The 17,563-nt window shown below is 31.1% G+C and overlaps 1 protein-coding gene across 2 annotated transcripts in view; it reads left to right on the top strand.

The window, feature by feature from the left end:
- The first annotated feature begins 406 nt into the window (after positions 1–406).
- Positions 407–17,563, top strand: part of LOC114331153 (CDK5 and ABL1 enzyme substrate 1) — a 56,769-nt gene continuing 39,612 nt past the window's right edge. The window contains exons 1-3 of one of the 2 annotated variants that reach the window (XM_050659063.1): positions 407–1,176; positions 2,831–3,136; positions 16,502–16,625. In XM_050659063.1, the coding sequence (XP_050515020.1) occupies positions 809–1,176; positions 2,831–3,136; positions 16,502–16,625 (798 nt within the window). In that variant the 5' untranslated portion in view covers positions 407–808. The remainder of the gene's footprint in view (positions 1,177–2,830; positions 3,137–16,501; positions 16,626–17,563) is intronic. The other variant, XM_028280635.2, reaches the window with a different exon arrangement.

Raw genomic sequence — 17,563 nt, 5'->3', positions numbered from 1 at the left:
CAGTGGTGGTCGGTGAATGGCTAAACTGACATGGCCATAGACACAGTTAAGGGGGGTGGTCATGATGTATGTAATGTTTACATTGAATATTGACAAATTTGTAAAGAATATCCTGTTTGGTTTTGTTTTTTTGTTAATTGTGTAGCGAAATTTGTGAAATTGTGATAGCAAATTAAATATGAAGTGGTTTAAACATTGGATACGCCTATGGATGACAGTTTCGCCATCCAGCAGCCATATTATATCACGTGATTTGGAATGCCTAATATTTGTTGTAATATTTTTTGAATAATAAACAGGCCCATTTCGCGATTCAAATTTATATAGGCAACACAAATTACACGCCGCTAAGCAATGGGTCAGGATCTAGAATGATCCAAATCCGAAATCCAAAGTTATATTTTTCATCACCCTGTAACTGTTATTGAATATTGATAAAATTTAACTAAATCGGTGACTAAACTTATTCATTATTCATTGTTCACTTCACACATTTGTAAATTGTTTTTTGAAGAGACACGTCAGTAATACCACGTGTCGTCTCAAAATATTTACAGTTTTCCTTTGACACTTGGATTTTATCTGGGAAACATACATTTATTTGGACTGTACTTTTTACATAATAAGTTTAAAATCTTAAATTATATATTTATTTGTGACACTAAAGAGATAAAGATGTGTCTAGCATTACGGAGTAATGTTTCGCCGTGTGTTTTAATTGTTTTTATAAACTGTGCTAGTGAAATGAGTGAAAAAAGAACTATAACCAAAAATGTTTATCTGTGACATAACTTTTAATATACTATAAATGGCAAATTCATTAAAACGAACCAATTCTCGTCGAAGGATCGCCGCCCTCTCATTTTTGACCAATATTACTCTTGATGGCAGTTACAAAGACACTAAGTTAGCAATTCTTCCCAAAAATGGGGCCACAACACGAGCCCCATTTCTTTGTACAGAGGACATTTTGCCGGAAGAAGCTGAAGACATAGATGAAACTTCATATTTACTTAAATCACAGCAAAATCTGAATGAAAAGTTGACACCTGTACTCCATAAGAAGCAAATTAAGAAATATAGGCCTAGCAATAGTGACTCAGAATCTGAAAGTATTATTGCACCCATTAAGGGTACTTTAGAAGATAACGCATTTAGGAAACATACTAGGGACAAGTAAGAAAAATATTTTTAGTCATTCATTCAATCAAAAATTTATATTAAGACAATTTTAAACAGTAGCGAAAACACGTTCCAAGATTGTGGCTGTAATTTTGAATATTTTTTCGAGATATTTGGCACACGTATTCATAATATAATAAAGAATGGCGGTACAGAGCCCAGTTTGAAAAATATATTAATATGTGGAAATTACTCTGTAATTAAATACAATAAAAAAACGAGCCTGTACCGCCATTAAGAAGAACAAAAAAATACACTTTCTTCAAATAAACTTTTTTATCCGATGCCTAGATTTTGTGTCATTTTGGAACCACTAAAATTTTTTATTTCATTAGTAGTTCCAAAATGACACAAAATCTAGGCATCGGATAAAAAAGTTTATTTGAAGAAAGTGTATTTTTTTGTTCTTCTTAATGGCGGTACAGGCTCGTTTTTTTAATATTGTATTTAATTACAGAGTAATTTCCACATATTAATATATTTTTCAAATTGGGCTCTGTACCGCCATTCTTTATTATATTACGAATACGTGTGCCAAATATCTCGAAAAAATATTCAAATTACAGCCGCAATCTTGGAACACGTTTTTGCTACCTGTTGATCGCTACTTTAATGATCAGTATGTACCTTTACGTTGGTTTTATAGCAATAGTTTTATGTAATATTTTTAAAAAATCTGTGTTATCTAGGGAAATGTGTTACATTATAAAACATGTTACTAAACCCTATAATGATCTGATTTTAATCCATCTCCTTTTGCTTTAATACACATAGTCCAAGCAGAATCTGTCCAAAAGCAGACTATATGGACATTTTCTGTATGGGTCTATTTTTTCTGGAATCACTTCAGTATGTATATTGTATTAATAATGACGTTATGCTTAATTTTTTATTTAAGACAATATAGAAAAAAATTTAAAGTTTTTTTTGCTCTCATCTTTTTGTTTATAACTCATGAAATAATTTATAAAACCTAACCTAACCTAAATGCCATAATTCTGTAATAATTTTGCAATATCTCCGGTTCTAATTATTGGATCAAGGTTTACCAAACATCATTTTGTAGATTTTTTTAACACCTTGGCTGCATTACGAGACAAATAGACCTTATGCTATATTAACGATTGGCTCATCGACTGTGTCGTATCGCTTCTCAGCAAGTTTATGAATATCTTTAAACACAGACAAGGTGCTAAGGAACAAATTGCATTTTTTTTTAAATGATTTACATTTGTTATTTTAGAAATTATAATCATTTAAACAATTAAATTCTTTGTAACAAATTCATGTCATTTCGGATGCAAAAGCAAGAAATTCTAATGCAGCTAGTCAAAATACATAAAAATACACTCTGAAACTCAATGTATGTTGATCAGCCACTAAACAGCCCTGGCTTGCTATTGTAGACTATTAAGTTTCTTTTGAGCCATTCTTTTAATATTTGTGAAAGGTTATGCTTTTATTTTATTAGAATTTTCAAGATTTTCTCCATATAAGCTCTTTTGTAGCAATCTTTTGTAGAAAATCTCTCACTTTTTTCGCACAACTTATAGTGGAGCCAGCCTAGATTTTCAAATATAGTTAAAACCTATCTGTAATATCTTTAATGAAAACCAAGTTAAAGAAAAAGATTGTTGAAATATTATAGTTTATGTTTCAGCTCGGATGTAGTTGACAGAGATGGGAAAATAATTCCAAAGATTCTTAAGAAGATTCCACATCAAGTGTCTATATGCAGTGAGGCAGAAAGAAGAAAGGAAAAAGATAGCAGCTGTGAGAGTTTAGGCTCTGTTACTTTCAGAAATAAATTAGTAGGGGACAAATCTCGCCAGAAAATAACAATCATAAAACCAACAAGGGATCACAAGTTTTCTGGAGAGAGGATTGTTTTTGTAACTGCCAAGCATTCACCCTTCATGGTGTGTTCTTATATTCCATATAAGAGAAATTACAGGTTAGTGAAAAGTAACATACAGGGTGTTTCATTAATAATTGAAAATATTTTAACAGTAGATTCCAGAGTTTAAAATTTTGAGATTTAACCCAAATCACTTAATAAAATGTGGCTCCTTACTGAGTTGCAGGATGTTTTATTTAAAAATTTAAAAATTATACCTAGTACTTTAAAATCATTTGTCATATCCTTGTCATACTTGGCGGCAACTGGAAGGTACTTACAATAATTGTACACTCTACTAAATTATGTTAAATAAACGTTTCTGTCTTCTACCAGGGGTGTCTGACAGAGGAAAGTGAATAGTTGACCCTTCCCAAATTCTATGCCACTGGCGGAATTGCTATTTTAGTGCATTTTTGTGATTCCCCCATACTTTCTATGTACATAACTTCATTTGAAAGGATAAAGCCATTATTTTTTGAAATATTTAAAGTTAAAAATGTAGCGACACAGTTATTGTGATATTTATTTATTTATTTATTACGGGATATCCCCATTTTACAAAAATTTAACAAAAATAAAGTATCCTAACCATAACACAAATACTAAACTAAGTATTAAATAATTATTGAATATTGTTAAACAAATGATTATAATAATTGAAGTAACTTAAATTTCCTGAAAATATTATTAAAATGAAAATCTCTGACAATTAAAATGAAAATGAAATGAAGACTCCAAGGCAAAGGTCACAAAGGCAAAGATTATTGTATTAACATTATTAAAGCACATAATGTTCTTTATTGAAATTTCTTGAAACGAATAGATGCATTCAACATTTAAAAACAAATTGTAATTCTATGTTATAATCTAAATAAAAAAAAACAATTGTAACATTACGAAAATATCAAAAAACACATTTTAACTAAACGTTTTATAACAGATGTTCAATGTGACGTCCATTTACCTCAATAAACTTATCAATTCTTTCTGTGCTGCTTCATTTCTAAATTCATATATCTCGAAAAATAATGACTTTATGGTTACAAATAAAGAGTACCTATCTTATTGGAGAATCGAAACATTGCACTAAAATAGCAATTCCACCAGTGGCGTAGAATTTGGGAAGAGTCAACCATTCACTTTCCCCTGTTGAACACCTCTGATAGTAGCAAGAAACGTTTATTTAACATAATTTAGTAGGGTGTACAGTACCCACACTTCCTGCCAAGTATGACAATGTTATGTTAAACAGTTTTAAAGTATTGGGTACAAATACTTTGTAAATTTTTTAATGAAACACCCTGTAACTCAGTAAGGAGCCACAGTTTATTTAAGTGAGTTGGAGTAAACTGTAAACCCTAATATTTTGAGCCCAGGAATCTACAGTTAAAATATTTCCAATTATTAATGAAATGAAACATCCTGTATAAGTATTTACTAGTGTTTTGAAGCTTTATCTTTGCTGTGAATGATATTACATAAATAGGGAAAATAGTTATTAAAAAGAAAGCATACATAAAACATAAAAATATAGAAAGTGAAGAACATTTGTCACCAAAAATAGTTGAAACAAAAAATACTGTGCCAGATGAAGTAGGTAAATAAAATCAGTGAAAGTCTAGATGAATTTAAAATATTATATAGTTAATAATAAATACAGCACAGAAGTAAAAAGATTTTTAAGAGTGATCAAAATCTGTGATTATGATTATCCTATCATATCAGAAAGGTAACAGAAAGGAGATAAAATAACTTGATTATAAATGTATGTGAGGTATATGATATTATTTTTACTTTAAAATAAATAAAAAAGTAGGAAACTGAGATAATATGACTTCCACTCGTCTAAGAGGAAACTTCACCCATCCCAGATACGTACGGCATCAAAAGGATTGAGCTCTGATGGGGTTCTTTGTATGTAGAATAGAATAGAATAATTTTTCATTTACATAAATTTTTTATATATTTGAGCAAATAACGTCAAGTAAAAGTAAAAAGTTGTTGTATTACATAGGACAATAATTATAATTAAAATTAGACACTATATGTTATAAAACAACATAAAACAACTAATACTCCAGGTATTCCACCACAGTATATGGTTCTACAATGACCAGACATTTAAATACCTCTCTTTTAAATCTTTCAAATTTATTCTCTTGTTTTAACGCTGATGGTAACTTGTTGTGGAATTTGATACAGGCATACAGTGGACTCCGTTCTGTTAGAGTAAGCCTGTGTCTAGAGATAGTTAGGTTTAGAGATCTTGTGTGATGGGTATGATTGGAGATGTAATGGTTGAATATTGAAGGGTTCTTAAAAAGAAACGTTAAACATTAAAGCCATGTTATCAAGCTGTACTGCTCTAGGTGGCTTATGCTAGAGTATCTCTCAAAAGTTTTTGTACACACAGATATTGAAAGTAGTGTAGTTATTTTTATTATCATTAAAGAACATAACTAATTCTTTTTCATTATCATTCATATAGGTATATAATAAATGAAGACTTCTATTGCAAACACTAATGATGTGTTTAAAATATGTAGCCAGAAGTAGGTATATAAATGTAGAATTGTAAATATTTTACCTTATATTTTTAAGTCTACTGTATATATTGTTTTTCTTAATTATTATTACGAGCACGAAAAAAGGGTCTCACGCATACGAACACATATGCCATATGTGAGAATCGTTTGGAATCGGAGTTTAAGATGAACAGTAGCCGCCTTGGCACGAAAAAAGGGTCTCACGCATACGAACACATACGCCATATGTGAGAATCGTTTGGAATCGGAGTTTAAGATGAACAGTAGCCGCCTTGACACTAATTTTATTGGTTTTCGTTTATTGGAAAAAGTCGGTACATACTTTGATCCAATTTTAATAGGTTGGTTCTCAGGGGAAAACGGAAAAGGGAGATTAGATGTAAGAGAATTTGTTTTAGCGTAAGGGTGCGAGAGTGAGTCAATTTTTAGATTCGAATGAAAGAGGCTGTATTTGGCGATAATCGAAAGGACGCGAAGTTTAAGACGTACTAATATATTGACAAGCCGGTCATATATTAATTATATAAACGCGATTATTTCAAAGATATTTTCTTTTGTGAGAACTCGTAAAATTTTAGTCGCAATTACACAGACACTTTTACATTTCGTCAATTTAATAGTATCTATAATTTAGTTATCTATTTTATTAATTAAAACTGTTAAACATCACACGGACTTTTATTACGATTGTCTTTAACGAATCCTAAATAAATATTTAATCTCAAACAGCAGCTTAGTGGATTCCTGTTATTCTTACAGTGCTAATAGCTAAAAAGTCACTGTTTACTTGTCTGACCTTAAATCAACATGATTTCACTTAATATTTGCTCCCATTTGCACTATTCATGTAAAATAAATTTTGTAAAAGTATGGACTCCCTATACATATTTGAGTAACCTTATCTTGAATGTTTTGTTTCATTTAACTGATTATTTAATTAAAACTATGCTATATAGATGATTATATTTTATATTAAAATGTAAACAATCAAAATATTTTTAGTGCTATATTTATCATGTTTTGTTCATCCTGGTAAATGTGATAAATATTTTAATAATCACTATTGTTAACATAAACAAATCACTTTAAAAGCAAATGCACGGAAATTAACTAATAAGAGTAATACTTTTAGAGAACTTTGATAACAGAATATGAAGATGAAAATATTTTAAAATAACAATTTTTGTTAATAATTATTATCTTTATAGTTTTTTTTCCTAAAATGGAAAATTTAATACTAAAGGCATAGTAAATATTATGTAAATGCTTACAACACCCATTCTCTAGTGTCACATGTACACATCATTAAAAGACTTTAAAATTACTTATTTGATGGAATCATAAACTTTTCTGCTTTCACATCATATTTTTTGTTATTAATTATTTATATGGGAAATAAGCCACAATTAAAATGAAAAAAATAATTTTATTAACGTTTCGACGCCCAAATCGGGTGCCGTTGTCAAAATACAAAATATTACTGATATATATATATATATATATATATATATATATATATATATATATATATATATATACAAAATATTTTTTGTTTGTGCTAGTCATTCCATTAGTATGTTTATGCTTTTTCTATTCAGTTTTTACTTGTTATGAATTTCATGGTATTCAGATCTTCTACTTCTATTTTATTTATATTTATTTCATTACATAGTAGGTACATTTTGATAGACTTTTGGATTTCTGGTCTTCTTTAATATTGGACGTTTCAATACTCCTTCTTTCATTTAAAATGTATTTTTGCCACTCTGGATAGAAAAATTTAAATCCTTGATAAAACAAGGTACTATATTGAAGTAGTGAATGTACCATATCCTTTCAGAACGTTGGTTACCATCATGGCTATCTTAATTTTATTCACTGCCACCCTAAACCTGCCTCACAGGCCCTGCTTGGCCTGCCTCTGTCCTGGGGAGTTGTTCCACCACTCAAGAGACTTCTGTTGCACCCATTTGTGTATAGCTGCTCTTTTTATCGTATTTGCGATTCCAAAGAAGGGTTCCGGAACAAGCAGTGTCGTAGATGCGCCTTCTCGGGCCAATTCATCGGCCTTCTCGTTGCCACGATGACCCTTATGTCCTGGCACCCAGGCAAGTGCCAACCTGTTTCGACTTCCCACCTGAGAGAGGACATTCAAACAGTTCCATGCCAGCCATGAATCGACCTGTATCGAACCGAGAGCCTTTAGAGCCGCTTGACTATCCGAAGTACGTTCATCCTAAACAATGCCTCTCGTTCCAAACCTGTTACGAAAACCACCTGTCACTTAGGTATTCCTCGCATTATGTAGATACAATCATGTATTACCTTCAGAAAATTTTTTAATAAATGGCTAAGAAAATGATGGTTATATATTCAGCATAGGATTTTGCTGTTTTCTTCTTAGGTAGAGCTATGAATAATGAATTGGACCAACCATTAGGTAGTAGTGATGTTGATTATAGTTACTTTCGAGTAATCAATACAAATCGTTACTTTTGAATAAAGTAATCATTTCAAGTATTCGTTACTTTGATTACTTTGATTACTTTTGTATTGAGTATTTTTCGGTAGATAGATATTTTGTGTAGATATTCGGATATAACAAGTAATCATTTACAGTATTCGTTACTTTGATTACTATGATTACTTTCGTTACTTTTGTATTTGAGTACCGGTAATCGTACCGAGAAGCGTATTTCTCGGTAGATAGGTATTTTTTATAGGTATTCGGATGTAATAAGTAATCATTTACAGTATTCGTTACTTTGATTACTATGATTACTTTTGTATTTGAGTACCGGTAATCATATCGAGAATCGTATTTCTCAGGAGGTAGGTAGGTATTTTGTACAGGTATTCGGATATAACAAGTAATCATTTACAGTATTCGTTACTTTGATTACTATGATTACTTTCGTTACTTTTGTATTTGAGTACCGGTAATCATATCGAGAATCGTATTTCTCAGTAGGTAGGTATTTTGTATAGGTATTCCCATATAACAAGTAATCATTTACACTATTCGTTACTTTGATTACTTTTGTATTTGAGTACTGGTAATCATATCGAGAATCGTATTTCTCGGTAGGTAGGTATGTTTTATAGGTATTCCGATATAACAACGACCTTCACCGATCTGTTTAAGGGATAAAAATGATTTGATTACTATGATTACTTTTGTTACTTTTGTATTTGAGTACCGGTAATCATATCGAGAATCGTATTTCTCAGTAGGTAGGTATTTTGTATAGGTATTCAGATATAACAATGACCTTCACCGATCTGTTTAATGGATAAAATGATTATATGTAAAATAGGAGATGATTGAATGCTCGAATAAATGAAATTTATGGAAATAAAAGGCAGATATCACCTAGTTGCTCGATATTTGCCTTTTATTTTCATAAATTTGATATGTAATTTATGATTTTAAAAATTACAAATAACAATAGGGGCGCCTGATATAATTTTGACCAGACTACTTAGTTATCTAATAATTAAAAAATGACTTTGTTTATAAATTCTTATTAAATTTTTTCGGCCCGTGTAGGTATTTATTAGAATTTTAGATTTTTGAATCATTCGAAACAAAAAAGGTGTTTTGTAATTTTTCTCTTGTTGATAATTTTCGAGTTAAACACAAATTAAAACCAAAAAAAAGGAAAATGGCAATTTTTAAGGCTAAAAACATAGTTAAAAAATAACATTTTTGAAATTACGAAGTACCTAAATTGAATTCAAACCTTCTTCTATCAGTTCTCGAAAGGATTTTGGGCTTATTTCATTTAAAAACTTTGTTTTTTAGTTATTAATGCAGTTTTGCAGGTTCGTAACAATTAAAAAAAATATTTTAGAATAAATCTTGCCAAAAATTGAGACCCGATAGAAAAAAGTTTAAGTAATTTGAATTTAGATACTTGATGATTACAACAATAATATATTTTACTTGTGTTTTTGGGTCTTGAAAATCGTCATTTGTGGTTTTTTTTCAGTTTTAAATTGTTTATAGCTCGAAAACGATCAATTTAAAAGAAAAATTACAAAATACCTTTTTTGTTTCAAATGATCCAGAAAATATACAATAATATCTTACCGGGCCGAAAAAATTTTAGTAGAATTTATTAAAAAACGTCATTTTTGATTATTAATTAATTAATGTCTGTACAAAATTATATCGGGCACATTTTGCTTTTTATAATTTTTAACAGAATAAATTCTATATCAAATAATTGTAGATAAACAAGTTTTAAATTAAATTAGGTTTTCTAACAAATGTAAACATATTTTAAGTTTTTTATTTTTATTTAAGCTATTTATAATACAAAAATAAAAACAATAAAATAAAATAATACATATAATACAATACAATAAAATACAATAATACAATTCAATATAATACAATAACATACAATAATAAGAATAATACAATACGATACAGTATGCAGGGGTCGGCAACTTTGGCCCGCGGGCCGCATGCGGCCCTTTGCGCCTTTTTGAAGGCCCGCCAAAGCACCAATATAATTTTAGAAAAAATCAAAAAACTTAGTGTCATGCCGAAATGTGGCCGATGGCAACAATGCGGGCTAACAGAATAATGGGAAGGTGTATTTCACTACAACGACAGTAGATACTTAATGAGTAGATACGTAATACAAGTTATTTTTAATTTGGTAAAATAATTCAGGTCTTATCATAGAAAAAATAAATAAAATGCCACAGAAAAAAAAATTAATGAGAAAAAGTGTGAATTTAATGAAAAGTTAATTAATAAAGAAAAAAATATTTAATTGAAAATGGTTATTCATTTTTAAAAAAATATTTCTTTATATAATTTTATTAAAGCACTATGCTTAATTTGCAAAGAATCTATAAGAGTACCTATTCAAAGAAATTACGTTTGCCTCACCACTACATGAAACACAAAATTGAATGTGATAAATTTGAATCTCAATTCAGACAAAATAAAATTGGCTCTTTACAAAACTCATTAGACGGACAACAAAGCGCTTTTAAAAAATGTAAAGAACACAATTCAGCATTAAGTAATCAAAAAGTCCTTAATATTTCAAAATAGATTGCTTAACATAACAAACCATTTACGGAAGGGTAGTTCATTAAAAAATCTATCAAGGGGAAAGGAACAAAATGCAAAATTTTGACGCCTGCCAAAATTTTCAATGTATTTTAAATATAATATTTTTTTTCGAATCTTGAGAAAACTAATAAGTACCTATTTTTGAAAAATTTAAACGCAGAATGAAAGATTACTTTATTGCCGAGAGCCGAAAGTCCCTTAGAATGAATATAAAGTTTCTTTTGGGTGAGATATTTGAAATTAAAAATCACACCAAATTTTCTCCTTTTTTTTTCGCCCCTGTAACTTATTAAAATAAACATTATAGAAGTTTACAGGGACCTTCGCCTTCGGTAATAACGTAATATTTCATTCTGCGTTTTAATTTTTCAAAAATACTTATTAGTTTTCTCACGATTCGAAAAAAATGAATCCCATTTAAATAGCATTGAAACCGAAAGTTCGTACCCATCCCCTTAACGCAATTTGACCAAAACAATTTTAAAAATTTGAAGATTTTAAATTGTCTGTACGCAGAGCAGTTCAATGTATTGAAATTATATCAATGTTTATTACAACAACAATGTTTCTTAAATTAAAAGAAAATTGTTCACAATTTAAGTACTTTTCATTGGCACTTACTTAATTAAAGTAACAATATAACTAACACTGCTCAATTGTTGATTGTTTTTGAATTAAAAAAATTGTGTAACAGAAGAACTTGTTACATTAGAAAGTCTCCATCGAAATACAAGAAGTAAAAATATATTTTTACAACTATTAAATTAGTAGATTTTTTCAATCTACTATCTCAAGTGTGGAAAATTAAAAAATAATCCTTTATCCTTTTGTCCATTGTATTTCGATGGTCAAAAAGCACACATATGGTTCCCATAATATGGGACATATGGCTCATTCGTTACAACTTTTCTCGAAATTCGGAATAATACACAATTGACAAGACAAGACAAATAACTTTATCACACACACTACACTAATTCAAAAAAGTACTTCAACTTCCTTTATAACGGGCACAACTAGACCTGTCGCTCAGTTGTAAGTCCATATGTTGTAATAGAAATTTATGAGGGGCTTTTGAATTTTCAAAAACCACTTTTGTTAATGCGTAACCATAAATAAAAGTAGATATTTAACTCAACACAAGAACGTGTCAAGGAAGTTCGTGGAACTTTACGACTCGCAATTTCTCGGTACTAAACTATTTTAACACGTTAACTGCCTCATAGACGTTTATTTATTAATTTTTGGAGAAGTCAGAATAAGGTAAATATTTTTAAATTAAACGTACATAGAGGTATAGAAGAAGGGTTGGTGGTGAATAAGGGTTTTATCTATGGTGAGTGAATCCATACATAAAAATTATAAACATGTTTTTTTGTTTGTACAAAAGGATGTATCTATCTATAAATTTGGATTTGTTATCCAGTGATAACAATAACTCCAATAGTCTCTTAGATTATTGAAATGTGCCTTTAACACTAAGTACTTCGCTTAGAACCTAAGAACCTATATGGTAGCTCCAATGGTTTGTGGCTCTTCAGTTTCCGAGTCTGTTGCCACCGATGCCATGTTTTCTGTACCACATGAGGTTTATCAAGCATTAAACAATAATCTCCACACTGCCACTGTTTTTTGTGATTATGCCAAAGCTTTTGATTGTGTAAATCACGACATTTTGATAAAAAAACTAGATTTCTATGGAATTCGAGGTATTTCTTTGAACTGGTTTCAATCTTACTTGGAAAATAGGAAACAACTGGTTAGAGCAAATGATACAGACTCTAGTCTCAAAAATGTTGTATGTGGGGTACCGCAAGGTTCAGTATTGGGTCCTCTACTTTTCCTTATCTTTATTAATGACATCACTAGTTTAAAAATCGATGGAAAAGTTTTTCTTTTTGCTGACGATACCAGTATCACTTGGAGCAACTCAAATATCGCAACTCTTCATGCTACTATAACTTCTGATCTACTCACAATAAAATCCTGGTCAGATTCTAATTTACTCTCTTTTAACGTAGATAAAACAGTAGCATTACCCTATAAAGGAACTCTTCAACCCTTACCTCTTCATAACAGCCAGATCAGTATCGTTGATTCTGTAAAGTTTCTTGGTATTTTTTTAGATAGCAACCTTAAATGGTCCCTTCATATCGATGTGTTAAGCAAGAAACTATCCTCAGCTTGCTTTGCAATAAGATCTGTCTCTAAGGAAATGGATTTAGCCTCTTCCAAAATAACATACTTTTCATTGTTCGAGTCCCATCTTCGATATGGTCTGCCTTTTTGGGGTTTTGGTACAGCTGCCCAATCCGATGTTATTTTTAAATTGCAAAAAAGAGCAATCAGATATCTGTTTGGCCTCAGAAGAACAACACATTGCAGAAGCTACTTCAAAGATCACAGAATTCTAACATTACCTTCTTTATATATTTTAGAAACTGTTTGCTTAATTCGTAAACATCTACATGTTTTTCCAGAAAGACCTAGACATGACTATTCCACCAGAAATTCTACTTTTGACATCTATTTACCGATCCCGTCCAGTGAGTTAATAAAGAAATCTATATTATATTCTGCAAAAAAACTATACAAGCATCTCCCTCTACAACTTAAATCTGCAACATCTTTCCCCAAGTTCCGTAAAATGACTAAAGCCTATTTATCTGAAAGACCATATTATTCAATAGCAGAGTTTCTTAACCAATAACTAAGAAATTACAGTATTGTTATGTATAAGTAGAATCTTAATCTATATTTGAGTGTCATATGCAGCAGCATAACTTATTAAATAACTTATTAAATTTCTTATTAAATTTCTTAAGGTAGATTACGCAATTTGCAATTTTTTTTTTAATTTTGCAATAGATTGTTACTGATTTTTATTTGACTTTATTATGTTGTATTTATATTGACGATTTGTATAATTTTAGTAAATTGTATTTGTTATTGTATTTGTTATTGTTTTTATTTATGATTCTTGTAAGCTTTGTCTATAAAATTGTTAAATTTTTTCAAGACAATAAAGCATATTTCTATTCTATTATATTCTATTCTATTCAGTGCTCACTATTATCTATCAGGATTAGTGCAAGATTGTTTGGGTGGTTTTTCAATTTCACCAAATAGCGGCTGCTGTATTCACTTACTATTTCCTTAACTGTGCCTACTTGGGATCGTCTCGGACTTCCCTGTTTGATATAAACCAAGAAGATGCATTTGTTATGGTCCGTAGTACTTTCGACTGAAAGCGTATAGTTGTACATGTACACTTGTTTATATGTTTATGAATATATGTTTCTGTTTATAAATATATCATAAACTGGACATATACATACATTAATGATACGCAATTTGGGTTTCGCAAAGGCCTGGGAACTCGTGAAGCTCTTTTTTCACTTAACATACTTATACAAAGGTGCCTGGACGTCAATCAAGATATATATGCGTGTTTTATTGACTATAATAAATTATTTGACAAAGTACGACATTAACAATTAATGCATGTCCTGGAATCAAAGAACATAGACCACAAATGACCTCAGGATTATATCGAATTTATACTATAAGCATTGAGCAAAAGTACGTGTTAACGATCAGCTGTCAGAGGAAATTGAAATCAGAAGTGGAGTGAGACAGGGATGCATGTTGTCGCCAATTCTTTTTAATGCCTACTCGGAAGAGATCTTGAAGTAAGCTCTTGAGGGTGCAACAGCTGGAATAAAGGTAAACGGTGTTCCCATTAACAACATTAGATATGCGAATGACACTGTCATCTTAGCTGAAAATATTGGGGATTTTCAGAGGCTAGTGACCAGAATATCAGAGTTTGGACAAGAATACGGGTTAACAATAAATGTCAAGAAGATAAAGTTTATGAGAATATCGAAAACTCAAAGAAATAACGAAAATCTCTTCATAAACGGATCCAATATCGAACGAGTCGACCAATATGCATACCTTGGAACAATGATCAACTCCACAGGAGATTACTTACAGGAAATCAAAATCAGAATAGAAAAGGCTAGAGCAAATTTTAACAAAATGCGAAAAGTGCTCTGCACAAGAGATTTGAAGTTGGAGCTAAGAGTTACTTTGGCTAGGTGCTACGTTTTCTCGACTTTGCTTTATGGAATGGAAGCTTGGACCTTGAATGCTGCATCAATGAAAAAACTAGAATCATTCGAGCTGTTGGTGTACAGAAGAATTCTGAAAATATCGTGGACAGAACACGTCACAAACAAAGAGGTTCTGAGAAAGATGAATAAAGGGATGGAAATCCTAAATACCATCAAAATAAGAAAATTGGAATATCTCGGACATATGTCACGTGGAGAGAGATACAGCTTGCTTAAATTGTTTATGGAGGGAAATATTCAAGGAAAGAGAAGCATAGGGAGACGCAGAATATCATGGCTGCGCAACCTGAGAGAGTGGTAAGGATGTACATCAAATGAACTTTTCAGAGCAACCGTCTCTAAAATACGAATAGCTATGATGATTGCCGACCTCCGCAGCGGAGATGGTGGCATTTAAAGAAGATCGTAAAAACCCTCGAGTAATCTGTTTGCATCAATTAAGTGACAAAAACCCTCTAAACTCTAGATGACGTACCTTTGAATAACCCTGGATACCAGAGGTACTTCGGAGGTCAGTTCTGATTGCATATTCCATGTTCAGTGACCCCAAAAACCCCCCGAATAACAAAATCTGACCGTATACTGATTTTGACATGTTTATGCACTTTTGGATGCATTTTATACATTTTCAAATGCACTTATGCATTTCTAATTCCTACCCATTTTCCTATTGTAACCTTTTTCTTGAGTTCATGCTGAACACAACGCAAAAAGTCGCAAGTCTCTAGGTGCTCTATTTAAAAATCAATTTATTCTGGTGCTTTTAGTGATAAATGCCCTGGTCTAATTCTAATAAAACCAATGCAACGCATACAAAATTAAAGTTGTTGATCATTGAACATACTGTAAAAACATTATCATTTCCACATTTTTACGGTCAGTCTAGAAAGTATGAAAGTAATCAAGTGTAATGGTTGTAGATACAATAATCGTTACTCACTCTTCTGATACGATTGGTACGAAGTAACGAAGTAATCAGAGTAATCAAAGTAGATACTCGCTCTGTCGATACTCGATCTGATACGATTGGTATGAAGTAACGAAGTAATCAGAGTAATCAAAGTAAACGGAGTAATCAGAGTAATCACAGTATTCAAAGTATTCAACGATTGGTACGAAGTAACGAAGTAATCAGAGTAATCAAAGTAATCAGAGTAATCAAAGTAATCAGAGTAATCAGAGTAATCAAAGTAATCAGAGTAATCAAAGTAATTAGAGTAATCAAAGTAATCAGAGTAATCAGAGTAATCAAAGTAATCAGGGTAATCGAAATAATCAGAGTAATCAAAGTAATCAGAGTAATCAAAGTAATCAAAGTAATCAGAGTAATCAAAGTAATCAGAGTAATCAAAGTAATCAGAGTAATCAAAGTAATCAACGATTGGTACGAAGTAATCAGAGTAATCAAAGTAACGATTTGTTTCTCTGAATAGTAATCGTTACTTTCGGTATTCGCAAGTAACGAGTACTTTGTAACGAATAGTTACTTTTTCAACATCACTATTAGGTAGGTGTCCGCTGGTATAAAAAATGGTATTGAAAAACGAAGTTATAGAAAACTTACGAAAAATTATATGTGTACGAGTATATTAATTAGAAATTTACAATAAATAAATATATGTACTGACATATTTCGTAGGGCAAATCTGACGAGAGAAGCACAACGCAAGAGAACAGCATCTGGCAACCGACCTTTGTCTACTTCTGGGGATGGTTTTGATCCATATGATTCACTTGGCATCGCAAGAGCTAGAGATGGTCAGGTAAGAATCTAAGAATCATCTTTTGTCTTTTTGAATAATAATTTCAAGGTGATCTGTAATACAGTAGTTTGTGGTAAGAGTACTCACTGTATGAAACAACAGGATAAACAAAATGTATACCTATTCGTTTTCTACTATCCAATTTTGAGATCCTCGCTCTTTCATGGATAGTTTGATAAAAACACTGTGTGAAAGAAATGAATTTATTTATACTAAACAGGAAAGTTACATGAAAATATGAAGGTATGCCTCCTTCCACTTAAAATGTTTGTTTAGATAAAGTCTGTAACATAATCGAAATAAGCACTTTAGATGTTTTATGACTAATGTTTCAACTTTGAATGGTTTATGTTTAGATAAAGTCTGTAACATAATCGAAATAAGCACTTTAGATGTTTTATGACTAATGTTTCAACTTTGAATGGTTTATGTAACCTCCTTTCCACGGTCTGCAATTCTACAATTCATCACACACAGCCGACGACCACAGACGGCAACGCACTGCAGACAGAGCTCTTCCCATATAGACTAAGAGCCGCTATAGGTGAAATTTCTTAATCATTTTAGGCACGATGGGACCCTATAACTTAAATAGTAGAACCTAAAAGAAAACGTTTGAACACTGTGCCGTCACTTTTCAGTGGCACATGCGTCGACAGTGGCGCATCAAACTTTCCACTTATGGACGGGATAAATAAATTAAAAGTTACCCTCCCTGACTAACAGAATTCAATTTTTTTTATTTTTTTATTTTTATGTGATTAACACATAGGATTCAGCGTAATTTTAACCCACCACCCCCTTCCCCCTGCCCCCACCATCAAAAACTTCATTTTTCGTTTTTATTTTTTTTTGGTGGGATGCAATCAATTTTAAAATTTCAAAAAATTCACACGCATAGCTGAGGCTTTTATAAAACATGCCTATTTTTTATAGAC

The sequence above is a fragment of the Diabrotica virgifera genome, chromosome 1 (assembly GCF_917563875.1).
Source record: "Diabrotica virgifera virgifera chromosome 1, PGI_DIABVI_V3a".
Taxonomy (NCBI): domain Eukaryota; kingdom Metazoa; phylum Arthropoda; class Insecta; order Coleoptera; family Chrysomelidae; genus Diabrotica; species Diabrotica virgifera.
This window is presented reverse-complemented; position numbering and strand designations above follow the sequence as displayed.